General features: G+C 45.7%; 2 protein-coding genes across 5 annotated transcripts in view; one reads left to right on the forward strand and one right to left on the reverse strand.

Annotated features, from left to right (window-relative positions):
* The window catches only part of LOC106658557 (homeotic protein distal-less), a 38,186-nt gene extending 15,061 nt beyond the window's left edge, over nt 1–23,125 (reverse strand). For 2 of the 3 annotated variants that reach the window (XM_023461380.1, XM_023461382.1), the window contains exons 1-2: nt 22,675–23,125; nt 18,917–19,137 (exon numbers count right to left, since the gene is read on the reverse strand). In XM_023461380.1, the coding sequence (XP_023317148.1) occupies nt 18,917–19,137; nt 22,675–23,047 (594 nt within the window). In that variant the 5' untranslated portion in view covers nt 23,048–23,125. The remainder of the gene's footprint in view (nt 1–18,916; nt 19,138–22,674) is intronic. The other variant, XM_023461381.1, reaches the window with a different exon arrangement.
* LOC106658660 lies at nt 1,501–2,533 on the forward strand. Of its 2 annotated transcripts, none has more exons than XM_014380711.2 (3): nt 1,501–1,763; nt 1,883–1,888; nt 1,977–2,533. In XM_014380711.2, exons 1-3 carry the CDS (start codon nt 1,726–1,728, stop codon nt 2,104–2,106), a joined length of 174 nt encoding a protein of 57 aa, XP_014236197.1. In that variant the 5' UTR covers nt 1,501–1,725; the 3' UTR covers nt 2,107–2,533. The 2 variants fall into 2 exon arrangements, with proteins under 2 accessions (XP_014236197.1, XP_014236196.1); XM_014380710.2 differs by having other exon boundaries at nt 1,507–1,763; nt 1,836–1,888.
* Nucleotides 23,126–23,386: the final 261 nt, after the last annotated feature.

A 23,386-nucleotide genomic window follows, 5' to 3' on the forward strand; every position in this document is an offset into this window, starting at 1 on the left:
ATGGCCTTTGTATAATATTATGATAATGCCAAAGTCTTCTCTTTTTCTTCGTAGAGTCGCGTGTATATCGATAATCAATCGCGCATATATATAGTGGCACGCAGTACATACACACGCGCGCGGTAAAAGCGACTATAATGCACACGCACACACAAGATAGAGAAACTCAGGGGTCGAGCGAGAGAGGCAAATAGTCTAAGAGCTATAAGAATGTACGAGCGAGGAATCTTTATTTAGTATTATAGCCTCTGCATGTTTCATCGACGCATTTATTATTGACCAACGTCCCTTATGTGCAAAAGTTGACTGAAAGCTATCGTAATGAACTCGGCGTATTTTCATTTCTGCCCTCGCCAACGTCCGAGTTTGTCCGAGACGGTCTCGATGCTATAAGCGCATGTAAATATAGAAATAATTCGAGATTTTTTTCTCCCATGTAAATGACCAGAATCCACTTGCAGCGCATTGCGGGCATCGCGAGCGAGGTCACTGCAGCCGTGCGACTCAAGATGAATATTCAAAAGAGCGCGTAAATCATGATTCAAATATTCATCAAACGGATCTGGAAAAAAAATATTTCTCCATTCGAGTACGGCGCGTCGTGATTTCGAAACGGTGCACGAGTGCGGCGGCCCCCACCCGAGTTAATCTCGGGCTGCGATTTGCGCGACCAGTCGCAAAAGAGGAGAAGCAAGTTTACTGACCCGCGCGATCGATTCGCGTCTGTCCGCGCAGAGTCAGGCTCGGGGGGTGCGGACTCGACTGACGATTGTAAAGTCGTCGTATGCTCGTCGATCGAGCCAAATTTGCATAGCAGGAAAAAATTGATCGGATTCCAGAAACGAACGGTCGACCTTACTATAGGTCGAGTTGGACAAACATCTCTGTTTGGATTTCAATTTGATGCGAAAAAAAATGATGGTTTTAAGATAATACAACCTTGATATAATCTTTTTTGGGTGGTGATGAAAATTTATTATCCTTATGAACTTGAAGAAGTCTTTATGGTGAATCTATTGACAAATTTCAAAAATATAATTTTTCAATGTATCTTTTTAACGATAAACGTTGCTGAATTTTTGGACCAATAGATAGTAAAGGACTCATATATTATTTATATTTTCAAATGAAAAATTTTTATTTTTTAATAATTTTTTTCTTTCTCTTTGTAACGAAATTTTTGAAACTCCAAAATTTCGCTAGAAAGTGCAAAAGATGAAAAAATTAATATGTAAAAGACCCATTGAAACAGCTATATTTCGGTGAAAAATTAAAAATTTCAATTGTTTATAAATGCAATGGAAATAGCAAGGCAAATTCTTGCTTAAATACATTAAAAGAAAATCGAGTTTAAGGTATAAATAAGCCCTTAAAGATAATATAAATGTTGACCCATTCATTGAAATAACACAATAATGATGCGAGACTATAGTTCAAAATACCCCTACCCGTGGCTCCAAAATCTCATTTGTTTTCTCTCGCTCGATCTCGGTTTGTTTATATTGTGCGGAATCAGTAGCTTGTGTGTGCTCGAATCGCGACTGCCTCGATCAAATAAATCGGTCCAATCTTTTTTTTTGTTCACTAAAGTCGGAAAAATGAACCGTCGATTCTTTCACGCCAATGCGGCATTGATTAGAAATCGTGTGTCATCGAGTAGAAATCGCCTACCGCGTCTATTAATACAGAGATCGCACCAGAGCATCATGCATGATTTCTTGAGTTATGGCCATAGTCGCCCGGATTCCTACACCAATAACGGGGTGAATATTACAATACTTTTACTCTCGTAATAGCGCGATAAACTTCATAGGTTATGTCTAAATTTTTCAAAGGTTCGTCCTGACGCTCTATCACGATTGCTTTATTACATTTATTACAGGAATAGGTAATAAACGACATTTTAGTTAATTGAAATCATTACAGTTAACCCTTTCTTTAATTAAAATTTTAATTAATTACTGTCGCATTTCTAGGGCCTCGGCCTCCCTTTTGGCATTTGGAGTAATAATGCTTACAGCAATTTTTGTATACATGCTAAACTGTACAGGACTCGTCAGTAGGCACGGCAGCCGACTCAGTAACCATTGGGTGCGAATTGCATGAAGACGTCTGGATGTATATTTTAAACGTATTATAAGTAAGAAGATCGCCACGTTTAGCAAGAGTGGCGAAGAGAGCGACGCAATGTGTAGGCACGCGAGGCGTCGCGATTTTTTCTATTGTTTTTATTGATTGATGACCGATTTTTTGTGTAAAACTAGTGAACTCCTTTGTATGACTTTTACCTTTAGATATTTCAACTCGATAACATGGAACGCGCGTGTACAAATTTTGTACTAAAAAAAAATTATAATACGTTATAATATGAGTTTGATCCATTATAATATATACATGCATATATAGTATGAGGATTTCAAATTTTCATCGATTATGTACGTATTAGGAATGCACCAAATACGTTTTGCCAAGCACCTGTAGCAGGTTGTATTTAACGTACATATAATAAAACGGAATGGTTATTGCAATTTGACGAAGCGTCTTTTTTCTCTAATTTTTTCCAATGCGCCACCAATAAAGCCCACATCCATTGGCACCTCTGATCGTTTATGTGTGTGTGTGTATGAATATTTGTACGGTAAATTATGAAAGCTCATTCGAAACTTGTGTGCATGTGCATATATGTGTCTGTGTGTGAATAACGGTGTAAACAGCCCAACAGAGCGAGCGAGAGAGAGGAGTACGACGAAGAGGAGGACGAGAAGGAAGGTATACCAGTCGAAAGATAAAAGCTTACCAAAAAAAAAAAGGCTAAAAGGGACAAGACTGCGTGCGAATCGATTAATCGTTTCGATAGCCAATGGTTTAATTAGGCTCTCTGTCTCTCTCTCTCTCTCTCTCTTTTACTCGCGCACGCGCTCGAGAGCGCGATTTATTCCTTGGGCGTCTCTCTACGAAAAATTCCGTTCTCCTTTTCGCTCTCGGCCTGCGAGATCGCGAGCTCGTACAGCGCGTGTCTATATATACTGGTCATATATAGGTGTGCATGTATAGAGGCGCACGCGGGAGATCGCTCGTAAAATCTTTTAACGCAATTCCTCGTCGACAAATTTATTAAACGACCTACCCCCTCGTTTCTTATCCGTGAGCGCGAGCGCATGTGCGGCCTTAGAACCAGACTGAAATGACCTTATTTACCTGCAACAGAAAAAGTATAAAAGGGGATTATTAGGTTATGTTTGCTTGTTGATGTTAAAATACCATATACACATTGTGCGCCTATATAATGTGGCCATATAATACGGAGAGAGGCGAGACTCGGCCAAGCTGCAAGTCTATAGTTTGCATGAGCCGTGCAAGGGCCGAGCCTATAAAAGTGACTCATATAACGACTTGGCTACATCGACAGCAACTGCAGCGCATGTTGCAGCCAAGACAAGTCACACTAATTAACGCTCGGAGCTCTCTTGGCGCGGTGCGGCCGAGATTGATAGGGAAGGACCCTGCGCGCCGTCTTGTACGTGCGCCTGCTCTTACGTAATTCCCCGCAGCCGATCTCTTGGCCACCGCCGAGCGAGAAAGACAATGCGCGCGACATGCTGTACAATACACGGAGACTCGCATGACACATAGACCGCACTTACAAATACCCGATGGAAATGTGTTAAGGTAATGACGTCTATATTTACGCGCGCACACGCTCATTAATTTATTATTCGCGAGAGAGCCGAGAAAAAATTATTACGCGCGTATTGCTTTGCGTTTCCTAGTCGGTGGCACTTGAATGCACTTGTCGTCGAGATGATTATTACCGATACATCATTGATTCGTTTCTCTCTTTGAGTTGTTGCTGCTGCTGCAACGTGTTGTTACTCTTTTTTCTTTCTCTCTCTCTCTCTCTCTCTCTCTCTCTCTCTCTCTCTCTCTCTTTGTCGAATCACACACACACAAAAGTCGGAGCTGTGTGCGTCGCAGCCTAGCAATATATATGCCGCTTATAGCATGTAATACCGGTAACGCGAGCTTTTTTTCTCGATCGCTCTCGGCGCGCGGCGATCCGCAACTTCTTCTTCTGCCGCGAGCGTATTACATCTCTGTGTAGTCATAAATCCTGATACTTTGAGCCGAAGCACTCGGCAGCGAGTGTATATATAATATCGGACGCGCGACCGAGCGCCAATCGATGACGTCTTTTTTTCGCGTCTCCTTTGTGAATTCTCTCTGACGACGGATCGACGATATTCGCTACCACTGACTCGCGCATTTTTTTTATTTCTTCTTCTTCTCTTTTTTTTTTATCTAGACAATTACCTAATCCGAAGATAGATCTAAGCGTCGAACGTTCGCTGTCCAAGTAAAAATTTTCATGACACGCTCGCTCTCGGTATACCTGTATGTGTTTGTATGTGTGTGCTGCACACTGCACCAAAGAGACCCGAACGTGGTCACGAGTACAGCTGATGTGCACATGTCCTATGTATGTACGCGCGCGGCTGTGGCTATGCAGCAGCGGTGCAATTACGTAAACTGCGAGAGATACTGCGTCATCGCTCGCACGCGTATATAGACGACTATGCGCGACCATCGTGTTTTCCCGAAAAATCGACCTTTCTCGGCCCACTCGTACCGCATAACAACTCAATTCGATCGCATCCGCGCGCTCGGTGCAGCGGTCGCTTCTCAAATACAAACAAATGCAGAGAGGTAGAAATTAAAAAAAAAAGGAGAAAAAAAGAAAAGAAAAGGAATAAAAAAAAGAAAAGGAAAAGGAATACAAGTCCTCCCCCTATATTGTTTGCGATGCTTGCTCTCCGGCGCGTTCCAGTAGTCTCGTAGCGCGCGCGCGGGGCACGGGCTGCACGGCGATTTATCTTCGTCGAGAGCTGGCGTACCTATATAGGTATATATGTGGTACACAAACGCGCACGTGGGAATCGCCGCCGACGACGGATTATCAGGATGCTTGCGTGCAAGTGTGTGTGTGTGTGCGTGCGTATTCGAGCAACACAAAAAAAAGTTTGCAAGCGACCACGGGTAGAAGGGGTAAAAAACGAAAGAGACGGAGAGAGAAAGAATCAGAAGAGAAACGAGAGAATCAAAAGAAAAGAATTGCATTTCGTATTTCGGTTAGTATGTGTGAAAATTTACATGTATATGGGTCTTTGCTCGGCGACGAGCGACACGGGGGAATATACACACAGATACACCTATATACAAACTCAGCCGAGGTACATATAACGATCCGCGTGCGCGCCGCGCGCGGCTAACACGTATTAAATGTCACTGGGACACTAATGAGATATGAAATCATTTGTAAAACATAAAACGGCCGATTATCATCGCGCTGGAATGAAACACGTTTTTAATGCAGTGAGAGAGAGACTCGCACGCATATAATCAAGTCAACAACCTATAGATACAGAGAGACAGGCCGAATGACTTATTACATCATATCGCTCGTTCGCGCGAGCACGCGGAGCTATATTATACACATGATCGCGTATCCCCATAGGTATTATAAATAATCAATCTGCGAGCGCGAAGAAAAAATAAATAAAAGAGCAAAAAAAAGCTGCTGCTCTTGAAAAATAAGAAAAATGCCTGCGCACACTTGTGCGCTCCTCTTTCTCTCTCTCTCTCTCTCTTACTCGCGAATACGCGATATAGACAGTCCTGAGCAACAGAGAGAGAGATTCTTAACCTCGGGCGCGCGTAACACATACCGCCCATCTCTTTCTTTCTCATTCTGTCTTTCGGCAAAAAAAGAGTATCAAAGGAAAGCTTCCGCGCGTGCTTTCTACCTCTCTTTCTCTGCCTGTATGTGTGCGTATATATGTGTATACGCGAGAGGAAAAAAGGTTTACATCGGCAGATCAGAACTCGGACGGCGATTCATCTTCTGGCAGCAGCGCGACGTGGAGTGTTCAGCGCTCCAAGCTTATACATACACGAGTGTGTGTATACGAATTGGAAAATGACGATAAAGCAGCAGCAGCAGCAGCAGCTGTGCACGACCTGTAACGCATTGCCGTGGCGCGCAATATTTCGAAAAATATAAAAGCCCGACGTACGCTCGACGGATCTTTTGACGCGTCGCATCCGCGAGCTGCTGCGCGGACGACTTGCGTAATGTCACTCTGCTACGTACTATATACCACCTCGCGAGAGAGCTGCAAGCGACGATAAATATGTATATAGCGCTCAGCGTGACCGCTTTTGCCTTTATTTTGCTACTATTTTTTTTCCTATTTTTTCCTTTTCTTTTTTTTTCGCAAAGGATATGTACCGTAGTATAGACTAGGCCGCGACGAGGCTCTACTACTGTGTGTACGGTCATTACCGTTCGCTCGCGCGCTTCAACATTCGTCGGAGCGTGTCCCTTTAGTTTTTCTTTTTTTTTTTTTTTTTNTTTTTTTTTTTTTTTTTTTTTTCAACATTGCCGTTGTGTGTTGTACGTTGGAAGATGACGACGATGGAGATGTAGGACATCCTAGGAAGATACGTTGAGTAAGATAAAAGCCAGCCAACAGCTTTGTTGGCGCGCTCGCGCTGCATTATACCTATGCGCACATTGTCTTGTGTTGTTTGACTCATCTTTTTTTTTTTTTTATAATTGCTCCGCGCGCGTTCGTCATTTTTTTTTTGTCACAGCTTTGCGCTATAACGTGGCTCTATACATCATATTGCGCAATAATAAAAAAGAAATAAAACAACAAAGCGAGAGGGAGAGAGGAGAGCGCGAGAGAATAGAATGTTGTACGTGATTTAATGAATTCTTCATTAAACGCATACTTCTGTCTTGTTTTCCGGACTTTTATATCGCGTAATTATCGATATATAGTATCTCTCGTCGTCCTCCGTATTGCACTGCACGCACAGTGGCAGCTATAGAAAAGTCTCTACACCGACTCGATCTATATATATGTTTTCCACTCGTATGCCTTCGACAATAGACGACGCACACGAGGCACTCGACTGTCAACAATAGTCACAAAGTCGGAGTCAAAAGAAGAGCGAGTGAGCGAGCGAGCGAGACAGAGACAGAAAAAAAAATAAGTCCAAGTTAACGCGCCGAGTTTTGTAATAATGGGACTCTTATGGCTCCGTCGCGCGCTCCAGAGAGAAACAGGTGCGTGACGTCAGGTGGTGGGCACAGCAGCAGTAGCAACAGCAGCAGCGATCGCTTGTCAGACTCTCGCGCTTAGTAGGATATATACGACGATCGTTTGTGGATTTTCGTGTCAGAAAAGCCGAAGCGAGGAGGATTAAGATTTAGCCGCTCGATTAAATCCATATCTCTCGCGTTCGATTCTCTGGGTCGCTCGCGTCGATGAATAAAATTGTATAGGTATGCGTAATCAATTCGTAGCGTTGAGTCTCGTTAATCCGAATGTTTCCGTATAGTCTCTCGTGCCTCGTGATTTTTCGCATAAATTCCCAAGTACGCGGCCGAGTTCAAGAGTACCCATAATGATTATATGCATGCGTGTAGATGTGCGAGTGCTTGTGTATGTGCGTGTCTTCTGCACTGCGCAGCTTAAGGTACATCGTGCAATGGACGCGCTCATATAATATAAACGGCGCGGGAATATTGCTATTGTTCGAAAATTCCATGCATCGCTGATCACACTATATATAACCGTTGGCTCTGCGACGCGTAACGATTATCGTTGTGTATACGTCTTTGACAATGAGAACGGCGATTTCTATACGTATACATGTCTCTCTTTCTCTCTCTTTCTGTCTGCTGTCGGCCGCGACTGCCGAGTATACGTATACTGTTTGTGTCTATGTTTGTCTGACATGCGGTACATCGCGACTTTTGCAATAAATATATATGATTGTCTCTTTTCGAGCCTTTTGCGTAATAATAATTCATTTATTTTTGTGCGATGCACCCGTGGCAGCGACGCGTTAGGAAAAATAAAATAAGGAAGACAGACAGAAAGAGAGAGAGAGACATAGTCAGTACATAAAAGAAGTTTATTAGCGTTGAAAATCGCGAAAACTACATAAAGCCATCACCGCGAGCTCGTCAGTGCGGCACACACACACATATATACACTCGTATAGCCACACGGGAGTAGCGTAACTGCACATATCTCTACTCGCTGCAGCGAGAGTGAGCGAGCTGAGAAATCGTCGTTACAATATGCATTAGAGCATAAAACTAGCCGCGGCGACTATAATATAGCATCGCCACGCTCAAGATGTGCGCGCCTCGCGGCTCATCGAGATTATCAAGCGCATCACGATGTGCTAATGGATAATAATTCCTTTATGTACTATCTCGACGTGAGCTTATGTTTATGTGCGCTTTTGTATACACATACGTATGTAAAAGCCCGCGATCGATCGTTGTTCGTACCTATGAAAAATTGAGAAAAAATAAATAAATAAAGAAAACCGCGAAACTCGCTCGACATTGACATTTCAATTATTCCGCTGCTTCTCGAGTGTATATGATGCGTATATATGCATACGTATGCGTATACAAACTCGCGAGCATGTGTGTGAGTAACTTAATAAAAATTCATCGCGCGTATATAAATTGTATATATCTCATAAAAAGATCTGGCGAGCGCGGCGTTCGCGCGTCAAATGTTATAATACATCAAGGTGTGCGTTCGGTAGCGATACCTATACATAATGTACGCTCGCGCGCGCACGTTTGCACAATTCCCCTCATTATAAAGTGTTGAGTCCCAAGCACGAGGCACATCATCAAAGCTTCGCGATCGCAAGACGTGTATTCAGGACAAATTTGTGGTCCGGAAACGAGTTTGCCCGGCGACGTATAACGAGCGCTCCTAAAGCTAGCTGCACTGCACTAGGCCACACGCGCGGCGGAGATTTTTCAAAGTCAAAATAACGCTCGGCGGCGCACGCCAACTCGCCACTAGATTATTATTTCGTTATAAATAATTTATCGAGTTTCGTCATTACTGATTCTCGCGCGATCTCGAGAGCCGCGCGCGAAGAGAACACGTTGTTATAATTCGCACGTCTCAATGTCGATGTTATACACGCGCGCGTGGATGCGAGCTGCACAGCGGTCTCTCTGCACATAGATCTCTGCCGGATTATATTATTTTTTCCCCCGAGAGTTTACCAACGCGATGATTTTTCAATTTTTTTTTCGCGAGGAAAATCTCCTGAATTTTCGACAAAATACTCGCCTGCCGAGTTTTACGTTTTATTGAGTTAAACGAAAGTCGTCTACTCGATCAGCGGCAGCAGCAGCAACAGCAGCAGCGTAGCGAAATATAAGAGAGAGAAAGAGCTGAATGATGCCCGAAGGCCACGGAGGTGCTGCAATATTCCAACACACGTATACACGCGCACACTCACATGCCGAGCGCGTACACACATACTCGCGATCCTTGGCTTGCAGCTCTAGCGCTATATATGCCAGGTATTTACGTAAATGCATGCAGCTGCTGCTGCTGCTGCCACTGCCACTGCCACTGCTATATACGAGCGATTCTTTATTATTCGACGTGTATATATTCGCTCGTCTAGCACAGCTATTCGAGATTTGGAAAATTTGCGAAGAAAAAAAAGATCGATAAGCTCGCGTGTGAACGACGAGCCGTGGTAATTGCCGAAAATTAGCCACACTGCCCGTCGATTAAAAATGCAGGATGGACAAATTAGAAGATTACCGAGCCGATCGTGCTCGCGATCATCAAACAAACTCTGTATCTGAATTCGCACGGAAAAATATCACTTACGCGCAGAAGTTTGAATAATAAAAAATACGCCACTTGGATTACGCCAATTTTCAAGTGTATAAAACTTGGCAGAGAGAGAGAGAAAAAAAAGCATGTATGTAAGTGTCAGCGCACCCCAAGACTTTATGCAAGTTTAATTCGCTGTGTAGAGCGAGAGTCGCGCTCGCGGCAGAAAAAAAGCGATATATTTTAGAGAAAATCCACCCCAACGCGGTTATAGGCTCGTATAAAAGATAAGCGAGCCCGAGACAATTAATATTCATGACCATAAGCTCGCGGCGTTGAAAGGCTAAATCGTCACTTTGAACAAAATATTAAAATTCGATTGTGCGATCGCTGCTTTTTGCAGTAAATCATATTACTATTGATACAGTAGTAAAAGCTGCTCGTCTCGCTTCGAACTTGAACAAAAAAAAAAGTGGAGGAGCGATTTTATGAATATTTATAGAGTTTCGGGAGGTAGCTTTTTTCGGGTCTTTGAACGCAGGTAGTTTCTTGATCGCTTCGTCTCTGTGTGTATGTATATTCTGGGAGGGACCGCGCGCGCTCATATCGATATTAATACAGAAAAACGTGGGAATCGGTATGTTTTTCTGCGTAAAATCGAGCCGTGTGCGCCAATAGTTCGTAAAAAGAATTAGTTATGGTGTGAATAACGAGTCGATTTTCGGTCGTTGTTATACACAGAAATTGTATATTATACACATAAAAAAAAACGAAATAGAAATATATTTTGGGCGAGTGAGTGTGCATTTGTGTATGTGTGCATATGTATACGACAGGTTGCGATCGCGGAGCTGCGGCACACACGAGGGAGCGAGAGAGAAACATACGGAGGCTAATGACAGGGCAAGCACTTCTCTCTCTCTTTCTCTTTCTCTCTCTTCGGGGTTCTGTTCTTCCGCCACGACAGACTGACGTGTGCGCATCCGGAAGCGGTGTAGGTTTTATATGGACGAAAAAAAATATACGCGCGATATGCCATCAGGTCGTCGTCGTCGTCTGGGCAATACTCTGTCTGTCATTCTTACGTTATATATTTCATTTCTCTCTGTCTCTCTCTCTATCTCTCGTTATTTTTTTCGCGAGCATGCGCGTTCCTTCTTTTTTTTTTGCTGCCCTATGTGTGTACCTTGCGCGCGCGCGAGGCCAGGAATTTTCAAACGGTTTCTTCGATAAAATTTATGACGAAATTTTCTGAGAATGCGCGTTAATTGCAACTTTTTCCTTCTGCCGGGCGAGGTACACTCGTCAAACTGGGCCGGAGCGATCATAAATAAAGCCTTTTTCCAGATCGAGCGCTTTTATAAGAGAAAATTTTAATTTAGATTCATTGTGGATTACATGAAAATTTACTCCATGAGTGCAGCCTCATGCATGCATAACCAAGTGCAACAATTTTAATCGACGCACAATCACTCGGGCGCGCTTACACACAGGTCAACTGCCACATAATGTCTCCATAAGCTCCATAAGTGTGCGACCGAGAGAGATGACCGTTGAAATGAAGAAATTTTGTGCGCCGGGTAAAATCAATCGCGCGCACCATTTGGCCAGGAAGGAAACAGTTGGAATACACATCGCTTATACAGAGTTTGGTGCAGCCGCGTGCGGTTATCCTCCTTTGTATATGGGAGCAGCAGCTCAACGAGCCTTACGTTTCTTTCTTTCTTCTCTTTCTCGCGTGCGAACCCGCCTATGTGCGCTCGTTGTATACTCCTCGATAATCCCTCCGAACCGTGTGTGCGGATCGAGTCGCACCAACAGTCGCAAAAGTGAACGTTAAAGGCAAAATGAGAGAGAGAGAGAGAGAGACCCACGGCTAGACTCGCGTACGTGCGTGCATGCGTTGGGAAAGCTAATCGACAAGAGACGATACCAGTATATTACAGCGCCTTCTCGAGCCGTTGACTCATGTTCAATGTGTGTGTGCGAGCCGTTGTTGTTGTTGTTGTAGTTGTCGTAGCGTCGTTACGACATCCCTCCGCGCGCACCTCAGAGTGCAACCGCCGCCGCTGCGCTCGATTCATCTTTTCTTCGCCATTAGAGAGAATCTCTTTTGAATGATTGATCGAACGATGAGAAATAAATCGCGTAGTACCGCGACTTTTTTTTTCTTATCCAGCTCAACTGCCTTTGCGAAACTTTGCTCGCTCGCTCGTTCACTCTTTGCGCGCGCGCGCACGTGTGTGTACGTATAACGTACGTTACGAGGTTGTTTATTGTTTAGAATGCGGTGCTATTGACATTTCATAGTTGAGAGCGCCAACGCTGCACCACGCTTATATAGAGAGATTGTACTTGGACGTTAAAAAGCCGATCGCTAGAGAGGTGAATGGGTTCCTTTTCCTCAAGGGTACGAATTCCAGCTCGGCAGCGCTCTGCGTAAGGTACGGTGCACGCGGTATGGTCAGCTCACACGCACACACTAATACAAGGCCTCGTGGCACGTTTTTTTTTTTTTTTATTACTCTTTAGCAGCGAAAAATGTGTACGTGGAAAAGCTCGTAATTGAAATTGCCGATCGAGCCTAGATCGAGAGCCGCGTCTCTCTCTCTCTCTCTTGTACCGACTTTCTCATAATCGAAAAACAATTAAAACGCAACAATGAAGGCTTCGTGTATAACTGCACACACACGGCTTGGCTTGTGGCTCGAAAAAAATACGTTTGCTCAGGTAAACGTGCAACGTGTGCATGTGTATTATATATGTACATGTGCGTGTGCTGCGGAGAGAGTAGAGTACGAAAGTCTGCGTGGAAAGGGCCCGCGCAAAAGAGCTTGATATTCTGGCATACACACACACACACACACGTACACGTATAGTCGAGACGGTGGGCGGGGCACGCGCCTTTTGGGCTCCAAGGCGATCCACTCCGACCTCCAGCTTATTTTTTCCTTTTCTTTCGAGATAGCAGCCGCAGCAGCAGCAGCAGCAGCAACAGCCACCGCCGCCGCCGCCAGCCTGGCTTTCGCTTTATTATTATATATTCGCGCGCTCGCGAGCGTGTGTGTGCAGCAGTAGTGTACATGTGCAGGCCTGTGCCGCCGTGTACCTGAGGTAGTACGAACGAATAACGACTATTTTTTCATGAAAAAACAAAAATAGCTCGCTCCGATCGGGTGTATATGCGTGCGTGCGCTGGTGGTGTTTGCTCTCGTAGTCTTTCTCGAGAGTGAGACGTATGCTCCTTTTGTCGATTATAATTCGCCGACGTTGCAGCAGCAGCAACAGCAGCAGCATACATATATCTCGTGACTTACGATGTGTCAGACTTGACAACTGAGTGCAAGGCGTCAGCTGAATACACGATGAGCGGCCGGAGATGCGATCGTTTCTTCGTGTATCTTGTAAAACCCTTCTTTTCTTTCTTTTTTTTTCATTCATCGCGAGCGAGCGAGAGAGATCGTGTCCTCGCGCGGGAACGGCGAGAGGAAACAATTGCTACCTGAATTACATTTACGCGCGCGCGCGCGGCTATATACCTGCCTGCGCCGAGCTTGTGAATAAAACATTTTTCATCCTTCTCAGCGTGCTTCATCCTTCTGCGCAGGAGTCGATCGAAAAAAGTTGCAACGACGCGCGAAAATGATATCCATGTCCACAGAGACGCGCGTCGCCTTATTTAACGCTCTCCGCTACCGTTTCTTCCTTTTTCGAGTATGCACGCGCGCGTAAACGGTTTCTCTCTCTATCTCTCGCGATCCAGCCTTCCTCGATAGTTTTTCCGCTATACGCGATCGTATATACATACGTTGGCTATAACATATACATACGAAAGAGCCTTATATTGGCGATAAATTAAATTGATAATTTATCGATTATCTCGCGTACGTATCCACGTACGTACGTAGCGTCGCGTCGAGCGATCGTATTATGAAACACGAGAAGCTGGTTTTGCTGATCTATTGGCCGATGCACACAGGTTTTTCTTGAATTTGAAGAGAGAGAGAGAGAGAGAAAAAAGAACGTCCGATCGCAGAGGCAGCAGCAAAAGCAGCGCGCGCCAAATGTATAAATACACATTATACTCGCGCGCGCACACTTGATCGGGGCTAATTAATTGACGATCAATTGTTTAAGTGCGCAATTCGGCTACCGCATAATTTTAGGTTTGCCGACGAGCGAGCGCCTCTCTTTCAAGCTCGTGCGTATTTATTATTTTATATTGCAATGCACACACGTAGCAGCAAACGTGCACGCGGTGCAGCGGCGATCGAGAGGCTCGCGCACACATGAGCCGAGCGACGATGAAATCATCAAGGTTGATCTTAATAAGTTTTTGATGCCCGTACATAAAATTTGCTCCACAGCGCTCTCTCTCTCTCTATCTCTCTCTCTCTCTCTTGCTCGCGCGCGCGGGCATTATTTTTAAAAAACGGCATTTTCGATCCGCTACCGTACGGCTTTATGCATTATAACTTAGTCACACGTGCTGTGTATATGCAGGCTTGCTACCGCGCGCGGCTGCGGCTGGGGATATACACTGCTTAGCCGCAGGTATATATTACACACGTACAACACGCACATCAAACGATCCGCTCGGTGTGGATTTCTTATAATTGTTCTTATTTTTGACAAATTCCTCTCGCGTGGGCAATTTTTTCTCGCTCCCTCGGCCCGGCTGCTAAAATACGAGTTCGCTGACCACGAGTCGGCTGCGCACACAGCGATGGCAAGCAGGCGACGACGACGACGGCGGCGATGGATTCCTACGAGTGGGCTGCTTTTCGACTTCGTAGAATACACCGCGTGCTTTGAATGTCTTACTCTCTCTCTCTCTCTCTCTCTCTCTCTCTCTCTTGCTCTTTCGCTCGGGCTCTCGAGGATGCGTCTTTTTATCAAACTGCATCCCACAGCCGGTTTCGCGAAATTTCCCTAAAATTCGAATATAGCCGCCGTCGATGCGTGTTTGATGCAGGTCATATCGTATACGTGTGCGCGGGTAAGAAACTTTTCTCGCCGTCACGTGCAAATTCGCTAGTAGCCTGGGCTTCTTATGAATAAATGTATGTATGCAGAAGAAACGAGCCTCGAGTGAGCCAAGAGAACTGAAACACGAAGGAAGGAACGAGAGAGAGAGCCGAGGAGAAAGCAGAGCGAAGACGAGGCCCTTCCACACACACACACACGCACGCATACTACTATAAGGCCAGACTTGCACGGCACCGCTGCTGCACCGTGGCGTTTTTGCGCCACTTTCATCGTTCGCTCGCTCGCGGGTAAAACAGCCTCGGCCCGACTACGAGAAGAGAGCCAGGCACAACGTACGGACGTATATATACGAACGAAGGAACGAACGTACGAACGCAGAGGTCCCGGATTTACCCGGCGAAATGTTGAATTTATTAGATCGAGATACGCGAGGGCGTTACACACCTTCTATACATGCTACACACGTATATAGCATATATAGGCACATATACCTGGGTCGGTGTGTGTATGTCTGTCCGCGTGCCTGTGTGCCAGCCTTTGTACAATATGTACGCACGCATCCCCTTGTGCGCCGCGCGATGCAGGTTTGCGTTGTAGTAGTGCTCCGTGTGCTTCGTATTCGTATTCCGCTGCTCATTGCCGAAAAGTCTCGAGTCGAGCTAGGTCGAATGGTTGCAAAGTTGCAAAAAAATAACGATATTTGTTGCAGACCACCGCGCGTGGGAAAGGTCCTTTGAAAAGCTCCCGATATTTTTCTCTCTTATTTCGTACTGCGCACGCAGCGCGCGCCTCGATCATCTTTTTTACCCGAGTATGTAAAGCAGCGAGTGTAATGCCCTTTTATTATTATTTACAACTTCTTGGCATGCAGGACAGTACGAGAGAGTAAGAAGGAGAAAGAGAGAGAGAGAGAGAGAGATCTGTAAAGGAAGTATGGATGATTTATATCCATAGAGTGCAGCGTACATGTGTATGTGTGTGTGTGTGCATGAAAGAGAGAAGAGCTACTGCTGGCAGACTGCTGCTGTTGGCCGCGATAATACCAATCATTATCGTCGCTTAATAACAGGCATTACTGCCAACATTGAAATAATGCGCCGAGTTGCAACCACGCGGCCCCGGCCGCTTGACCCATTACTTTCTTAGCGAGCTTCATACTCGACTGCTGCTGCTGCTGCTGCCACCGCTACCTTCCTTTTTCGGTCCTTTCTTTTCTTGCTTCTTTTCGCGCGCGCGCGAGGAAATAAACGTTTCTTCGTTTCGTCGTGCCCCTTATCGGCGTGGATAAAAAGAAGTTACATTTATCGATAATAGAGCTCTGATCGTGCACAGTGGCAGAAACTTACGTCACGCGAAAGATAATGGAATAATGTGCATACGATACCATGCGTGCTTACTGCCTATATCTATCGTTTATATGCGATATACTCGATACAGAAGCGAAACGCCGAGGAGAAAAGAAAGAAAACTTTTATATGCTTCCATTGACGTGTACAGTAGCAGATATATATCATGAACATGCGTAACAGTTAAGAAGTGTTGTTTGGCGGACTTTGTTTCTCGTTCGTGGATAATCTCTTTCTCGCGCGCGATATATATAATAATGCGCGTAATCGACGTTGTCCGTTCGCCTCGTCGTCGCGAGGCAGAGGCAAACTTTTGGAATGTGCGCGCGGAATTTCTTATGGGACATTGTGTTATCCATCCTAGTGTTGTAATGGGATGATTGGCCGGACACGAGCGCTTGATGAGTAATTACACGCCGGGGCGAATGCGAGAACTACTGCGCTTCTTTCTCTGACTCTTTTCGGGCTCTGCTTTTGTTTAACTTTCTTTAGCCGGCGAGTGATACATATTGCGTGAATGATGCAACGAGTGCTGCAGCTAGTATAACATATCGAGCAAAGGTTACATTTTTTTAGTGCGGATAAGAAATTGAAAAGTCTTTAGTTGATTTTGGAGTTTGGCCGAAGATGACCGCATCACTCGCTATTTGTGATGCGAAAATTGAATAAAGAAAAATAAGAAAAGACGAGACTCTTGCGGTGGATATTGCCTTGACCGATACTAGTTGAGGTATTACTCGAAATCGATACTTGCACTTGTCGATTATTTACATAAACGACGACGGTACACGGGAGAGACGTCTTTCGCCGAATAGGCTTGCGACTATGAATTATTCAATTTATTCTCTGAAAATATTTATCGATTACCTCGTGCGAGATTGATGAATTATTCGATCAATTGGGCGCTGCTCTCTACGCTGGCGAGAGAGAGAGAGAGAGAAAGAAAAAATCTTTTCGCAAGCGATTGTTTCGTGGCTGCAGCTCGCATGTTATACGTATACACACGCGCGCTCACGTTAAACAAAGCCATTCCCGAGGGCGTTTAGCGATCTATCGAGTAATATATCGAGACGTATCGATAGCTACTGCAGAGCTCCAGGCCCTGCTTGCGATTCGCAATGCATCATTCAATTTCGAGCGGCTAAAAAAATAATAAAACTCCATTAAAAATCGTCTCTCTCTCTTTTGCGTGCGTTCAAGTATGTGTGTATGCGCTACGTATATTTTATGCGCGAGTATTGAAATGAAAAAAAAGGACGGAGGAGATATCTTACCGCAAGGAGAGAAAGAGATTTACAATAAAGGCAAAAAAATATCCTCTCGTAGAAGTATACACCACGCCTCAGGTGTATGTGCATATATACCTGCACCTGTATGTACGCGCGCGGCGATACCCACACGCTGTCAATCTCTCTCTCTCTCGCACGGCAACGCAAGTTTCATATTATAAGAGATGCCTTTCTCCTCTCCGTGAGGGGCGTTTTTCATATACATACATGTGCACGTTTATACATACGCACGCGTTTGCGGCGAGTTTTCATGCCACATGGACCGTGTACATACCCACAGTCGCACACACACATGCAGCTTATAATACACGCATAAGCAAGCAGCACGGGTGATGAGATGGACGTTTCAGGGAGCTGTACGCGATCGCGTGATTCCGCGAGCGAGAGGAGAGAATCGGTGGGCTCCTTTTTTTCTCTTCATCGTGCTTTTCGCAAAGAGAGAGACGGAGAGAAAGAAAGAGCGAGGGACTGCGAGAATCAAAGAAAATTTTTACTTCGAGTGCTGAAAAATCGGATAACGAGGCGCGCGCGCGACACGTTTTTGCAAAAAGCGACCACGAGCCGTACTGGCAAAACTTTTACAACGTGTGCGAGATAATGGTGAGAAAGTTGGCCAGAGCTCCGAACGTTCGCTGCAGCGCAGCTCGTCGATTTTCCTTCGGTGCCCGACGACTGCTCACCCATATACACCGCGTGTACAGGCCGTCCCGCGCTCGCGTCTATTAATACACATATACAAAGTTATTAAATAAAGCCATGTTTTCACTCCTATCGATGTTTTCTATATTATACACTCGCTCGCTCGCGCGCGCGTACACAGCACGTGTTTATATAAGCGAAAAGAGATTCACTTTCTATACATATAGGTCTATGCCGTGACTGACCATACACACAACGTAGCCGCGCACAAACAACAAACACACACACACACACACACACATGAACTCGAGCGCATTCGACTGAGCGCTAGCTTATTTGTGTGTACATGTGTGTGTATGTGCATAATCGTTCGCGTGTGCCGGTAATTAGAGCAAAAAGTACAATACAATATATATAAGCGCCTGCACACATACATACAGAAACTTGCGCGTATATACACTGCACATGGGCTCGTGTTGTGGATGGATGTATAATGTATAATTCACCAACAAAATAGTAAACTAGACGCGCAAACGCAGTTAATTGACCCCATCGTTAATAAGCGATCATCGGAGAACCCCCGCATAAACTATGTGACGCCCGTAACGCAAGTAAGAGAATTTATGTCCCCGAGCATACTATATATACTGCGATGTCCAGTACCCCCTCTTGAAAAAAGCCAACTAAATTGACAGATGTGCGTATCTGGTTACCGGTGCGCGTTATGCGCGTACACACACAAACACACGAGTGTAGTTCAACCCCGTCCCTGCCTGCGCCATTCTCCGTCTCTCGCACTCGTAAATAATTTCATCGACACTCGCTCCCGCGCTTAACCTTCGAACTTTGGCACAAGCCCTCGCACACAATATAATACTCCACACATAAGCTAATAATAAAATAAATTTGGCCCGCGTGTAGTTTCATTATATATTATGTTGGATGCGTAAGTAATGATGGTGCAGCTACTGACCTGTGTTTGCGTCAATCCGAGACTGGCGGCGAGCTCGGCTCGTTCGGGCAGGGCCAGATACTGCGTACGCTGGAATCGCCTGTTGAGCTGCTGAAGCTGCAGACTACTGTAGATCGTCCTTGGTTTGCGCATCTTTTTACCTTTGCCGTTTCGCAGCGAGCCGCCACCGCCGCCGCCCAACTCGTCGACGATGCCGCTTTTGTTGTCGAGTGGCGACAGATCTGCAAAGTGCATCGAAACAAGTCATGAGAATTCAGAAAACTTGGCGGTATCAAAAATGTATCACATGCATGTGTACGGCAAAACTCGAGAGGCGCGTTACGTATCGCTCGAAATTCCAATAAATTTCGATGCAATAATCTGCTCTGCATCGATCGCGACATTCTCTCGCACATATGTATGCAGCCCGCATCTCGACACTGCCGGGCAGCTGCACCGTACGCACATGCATGTACCCTCCGCAGATTATACACACTTTAATACGAGAAAGCAGTTTTTATCCAGTTTTTTGAATGAAAAACGCGCCTCATACCTACACGCACAACACTCGCGTATACCGGTATGAATTTTTCACCCTACTTGCTGCTGCTGCCTGCCTGCGCGCTACGATCGTCGTATATTAATTTATGTAATGTAAAAAAGGCACGATATCGAGCGCAGAGCGTGGCTCGCGCTGCTCGTCGTGCACGTGTCCGTGCACAATTAAAATTTAAATATGTTAACTAGAAGCCGCCGCTCGCGCTACTGCAGCATCAGTTAAGAGCTCCGCACTGCACTGCACAGACACTCATCGCGCACAGAAGGTTCGCGAGCGCGATCAGCGGAATTTTTGCATATGCCAGCGCCGATCTCCCGGTATCGATTAAATATTTTCATTAGGCGATCTGCTGCGACTCGAATTTCGATTCGAAAGGAAAACCGCAGCGAAACTCGAGTTGTTGTTGTTGTTGTTGTCGACGTCGTCGTCTGCGGCGGTGACTAGCGGAGGAAGAAAACTTTGTTACACACATCATACGCGTCGCGAAACGAACATTATCATCGACCGGCAAAGGAAAAAAGGGTTCGCTCCTGAGCTTGACGCACTGGCAAAAATAATAATATAAACGAGACCGATGAACTTGACCACAAAATGACTGTCGAATGATTATTACCGCGCACATTATAAGTAGCTACTGCTGCTGCCGCTGTTGCAACTCTCCCCCTTTTTTCTCTATCTCTCTCTCTCTCTTTCTCTATCCCTCGAGGCTAGTGTAATGCACGCACGTAAAGGGTCAAGCGCACTTATGCTCGCGTAGCTCAACTTGCCTCGAACTTTACGCACGTCGGGATACTCGTTATTATATTGTACTTTTTTCACCCGTCAATGTCTTGGAAAATTTCTGCAAGGGTTGCAAGCGTATACTGCCGCGACTGCAGTTCAGCTGGCTCTGATCCGACGGACGAGTGCGCCGGTGTCTCTACTCGGCGTAATTTGCTTTTGTAAGCGCACGAGCGGCAATCGATGAATCACCTATGCAATCCAGCGGTACATAGAATACGAAAAAACCGCACTTTGTTAAATATATTATGCGTATCGTCGTGCACGCAGCTCGAGTAATTTTAAAGAAATTTCGCGGGGAAAAGTGCCGAGAGCCACAGTACACCACAGTCAGCGCAATTTATACGAAGTTTAAAATTTTAAAATTCGCTCCCGCGTATACTCGAGCAAGTTCACGTATATTTTACACCGCGAATTCTTCAGGGGTTGGTGTGTTTTGAAAAACTTTTATTTTCTTTCTTTCTCGAATCACCGCGCGCGCGCGTATAGATCGCTTATTATACGACCAAAAACATTTTCTGCTCGTGCAAAGTTTTGATGTAAACGAAGCAACGATTTAGAATTATAAATTAGCTAGACGTCGAGCGAGAGATACAGCCGGAGCGATAAGAGACGCGCCGCATCGCACGCCTAGTGAGAAATCGCATTGAATGAAGTAATCACTATATACGCGTATGTACAATGTATGCGAGGTAGCTGCGCGATCTATAGCCGAGATATATTTCGCCGACGTATAAATTGAAATTATTCGAATATTTTCGCTACATGCATCTCTCTCTCTCTCTCTCTCTCTCTCGAAAAGAGCGACGCTGCTACTGCTGTCCTGGCGTTTTACAAGCTCCTGCGTCAGCGGTGCAGGCAAAAAACGCCGCTTCGCACAATGGCTCTTTCTTTCTCTTCCGTGTACAAGTGCTAAAAATCTATCGGACTGTGTGTGCTTTCTGTAACGCACTACCTTGTTTCTGTTTCTATCTTCTTTTTTTTTTTTTTACTCTTTTCGAGTCCCATTCGTCGTCACTTTCATCTAGATGTACGCGGCGGCAGCAGAGCCAAGGTGACGCTGACTACCATTACGGATTGCTTCGGATATCAATATACGCGCTACGCGAGGACCCCCCGTCGGCAGGCGCGTGTGCCGTTCGTCGGTAGGTCTCGCTCCCATTTAAATCCAAGAAACAAAAAAACGAGTTCTCGTTTCTCGCTTTAATTTATTCAACTGCGAGCAGGCAGATCTGAGAGGCGGTCGAGAGAATTATGCCCGCTGCAGCACACATGTGGCCGAGGATTTTAACGTATCGAAGTTTCTTGCCGCGCTCGCCGAGGGCTTCTTGATACGCTCGAGTTGCGAAGCTCTCGTGGCGGCGCGCGTTCGTGTGCTTGAGTATCGATCCGAGGCAAGGCTCGCGAGCTTGTCGTCATGCGAACGAAACTTTGGCTAGGCTAAGCATCGAATAGAACTTGGATTTGCCACGAAAATGTCAACCTCTTTTTTAGATTTTCTAGACTATTGTTTTTGTCGATCAAACCTCAAACGGACAGTTTGAAGTATGTAGAAAAATTCGAGGCGAGGAATTGAATAATTTATAACTGAATATGAATGTAAAACCAATCTTTTAATTCTATAAGCATTTTCAGATTAAGATCTTACTTTTATATGTAAAATTATCTTTCAATTTGAGTTGATACTCCTTGATTTTGATGCTATTGTTTTACGGCATTTCAAAGTTCAACTAATAATTAATTCAATTGGGTTATTTCATCTATTGAATTTATCTTATTAGTTATAGCAAATTCAAATTCGTCAAAAAAGTTTTTTATTCAATAATTATGATAAAAATATTCATGCGAGTCAAAAGAAACAAAGATTCTGAGAAAATTTGGCCACTTTGAATCAATAAAAAGTCAATCTTTGATACAATATTACCCTCAACAAGAATTGAATTGAACTATAAAAATGTCGCATACATTATATGCCCAATCAACGTCTGCAAAACCGATTCGTATGAATGCCAACGAGCTCGATTAGTTTACCCCGCGCACACTATTCCTGACGTGCCAAAAGATTCTTATCATTATTGGCTCATTCTTTTAACGGCATTATAAATATAAGCAGAAGCAGAGTTGTGTGCGGTCGCAGTGCGGAGCCTTTAGCGCACTCTACGGCTTTATGAGCCGAGCCATTACTTTTGTATTAGGTTCAACACTCGTGCGCAATTAAACGTCTATATATCAAGCCCTAACTCGCGTAATTACTGGAACTTTTGTTGACGCACACGTGAGCGACGCGTAGATCCGTCATTTTTCGACGATCAGACGCACAGTACAAAAGAAGTACAATGCACGAGAGTAAGTGTACGCGAGAGCATAAGCGAGAGGGCGGAATACGCTTTTTGTAATTTAGTAATAATAAGAATAAAAGTGAGAAAAATGCGAGACACACCGTACGTACAGTTGGGGTATTCACCGTCCTTGGGCGGCGACGGGCACTGCGGCGGGTACGAGCTGAGATGATAGCCGTAGGCGTTGTGCTGATGGAGCGGAGTGTACGGATAGCCGGCCAGGGCGCTGTGTTGCTGGTTCACCGAGTTGGACTGGCCGCCCTGATGGCCCGTCAGTCCGCCCACGTGCTGCGAGAACTGGTGGGCCGACGCGACGTTGTGGCCCGGATAGCCGCTGCTTCGAAGCGCGCCCGGATTATACAGATTGTTGTGCTGCAGCTCGATGAAGGCGGACTTGCCGCTCTGGGAGACGGGCGTGCTGGAGGCGCTGTCGGGTCCGTTGCCGGCTGGCCCGGGCGTCACCGAGCCCTGCATCTGGTGGTGCAGGTGCTGCTCGAGGTCCGAGCCGGTGCTGCCCGTCGTGCCGGCGTTCGCCCCGGCCGACTGCGGGGCCACGACCTGGGGAGCCGCGCCCGTCGGGCCCGACTGTCCCGAGCCGGCGGCCCCGCCACCGCCCCCGCCCCCGCCGCCCGACATGCTGTTCGGCGTCGGGGTGCTCGACGGACAGGGGTCGCCCGCCCCGAAAGGGCTCCCCAGATCCGTGAAGTTGAGCGTCGTCGTGGCGCCCCGTAGATCCACTTTCGAGGCGACTTCCGAGTCGCTGCTCTGGCCGAAGACTTGGTGGGCCTCGTTGGCTAGCCCAGCGGAAGCTGC

The sequence above is a fragment of the Trichogramma pretiosum genome, unplaced genomic scaffold (assembly GCF_000599845.2).
Source record: "Trichogramma pretiosum strain Unisexual culture from Peru unplaced genomic scaffold, Tpre_2.0 scaffold2, whole genome shotgun sequence".
NCBI lineage: Eukaryota > Metazoa > Arthropoda > Insecta > Hymenoptera > Trichogrammatidae > Trichogramma > Trichogramma pretiosum.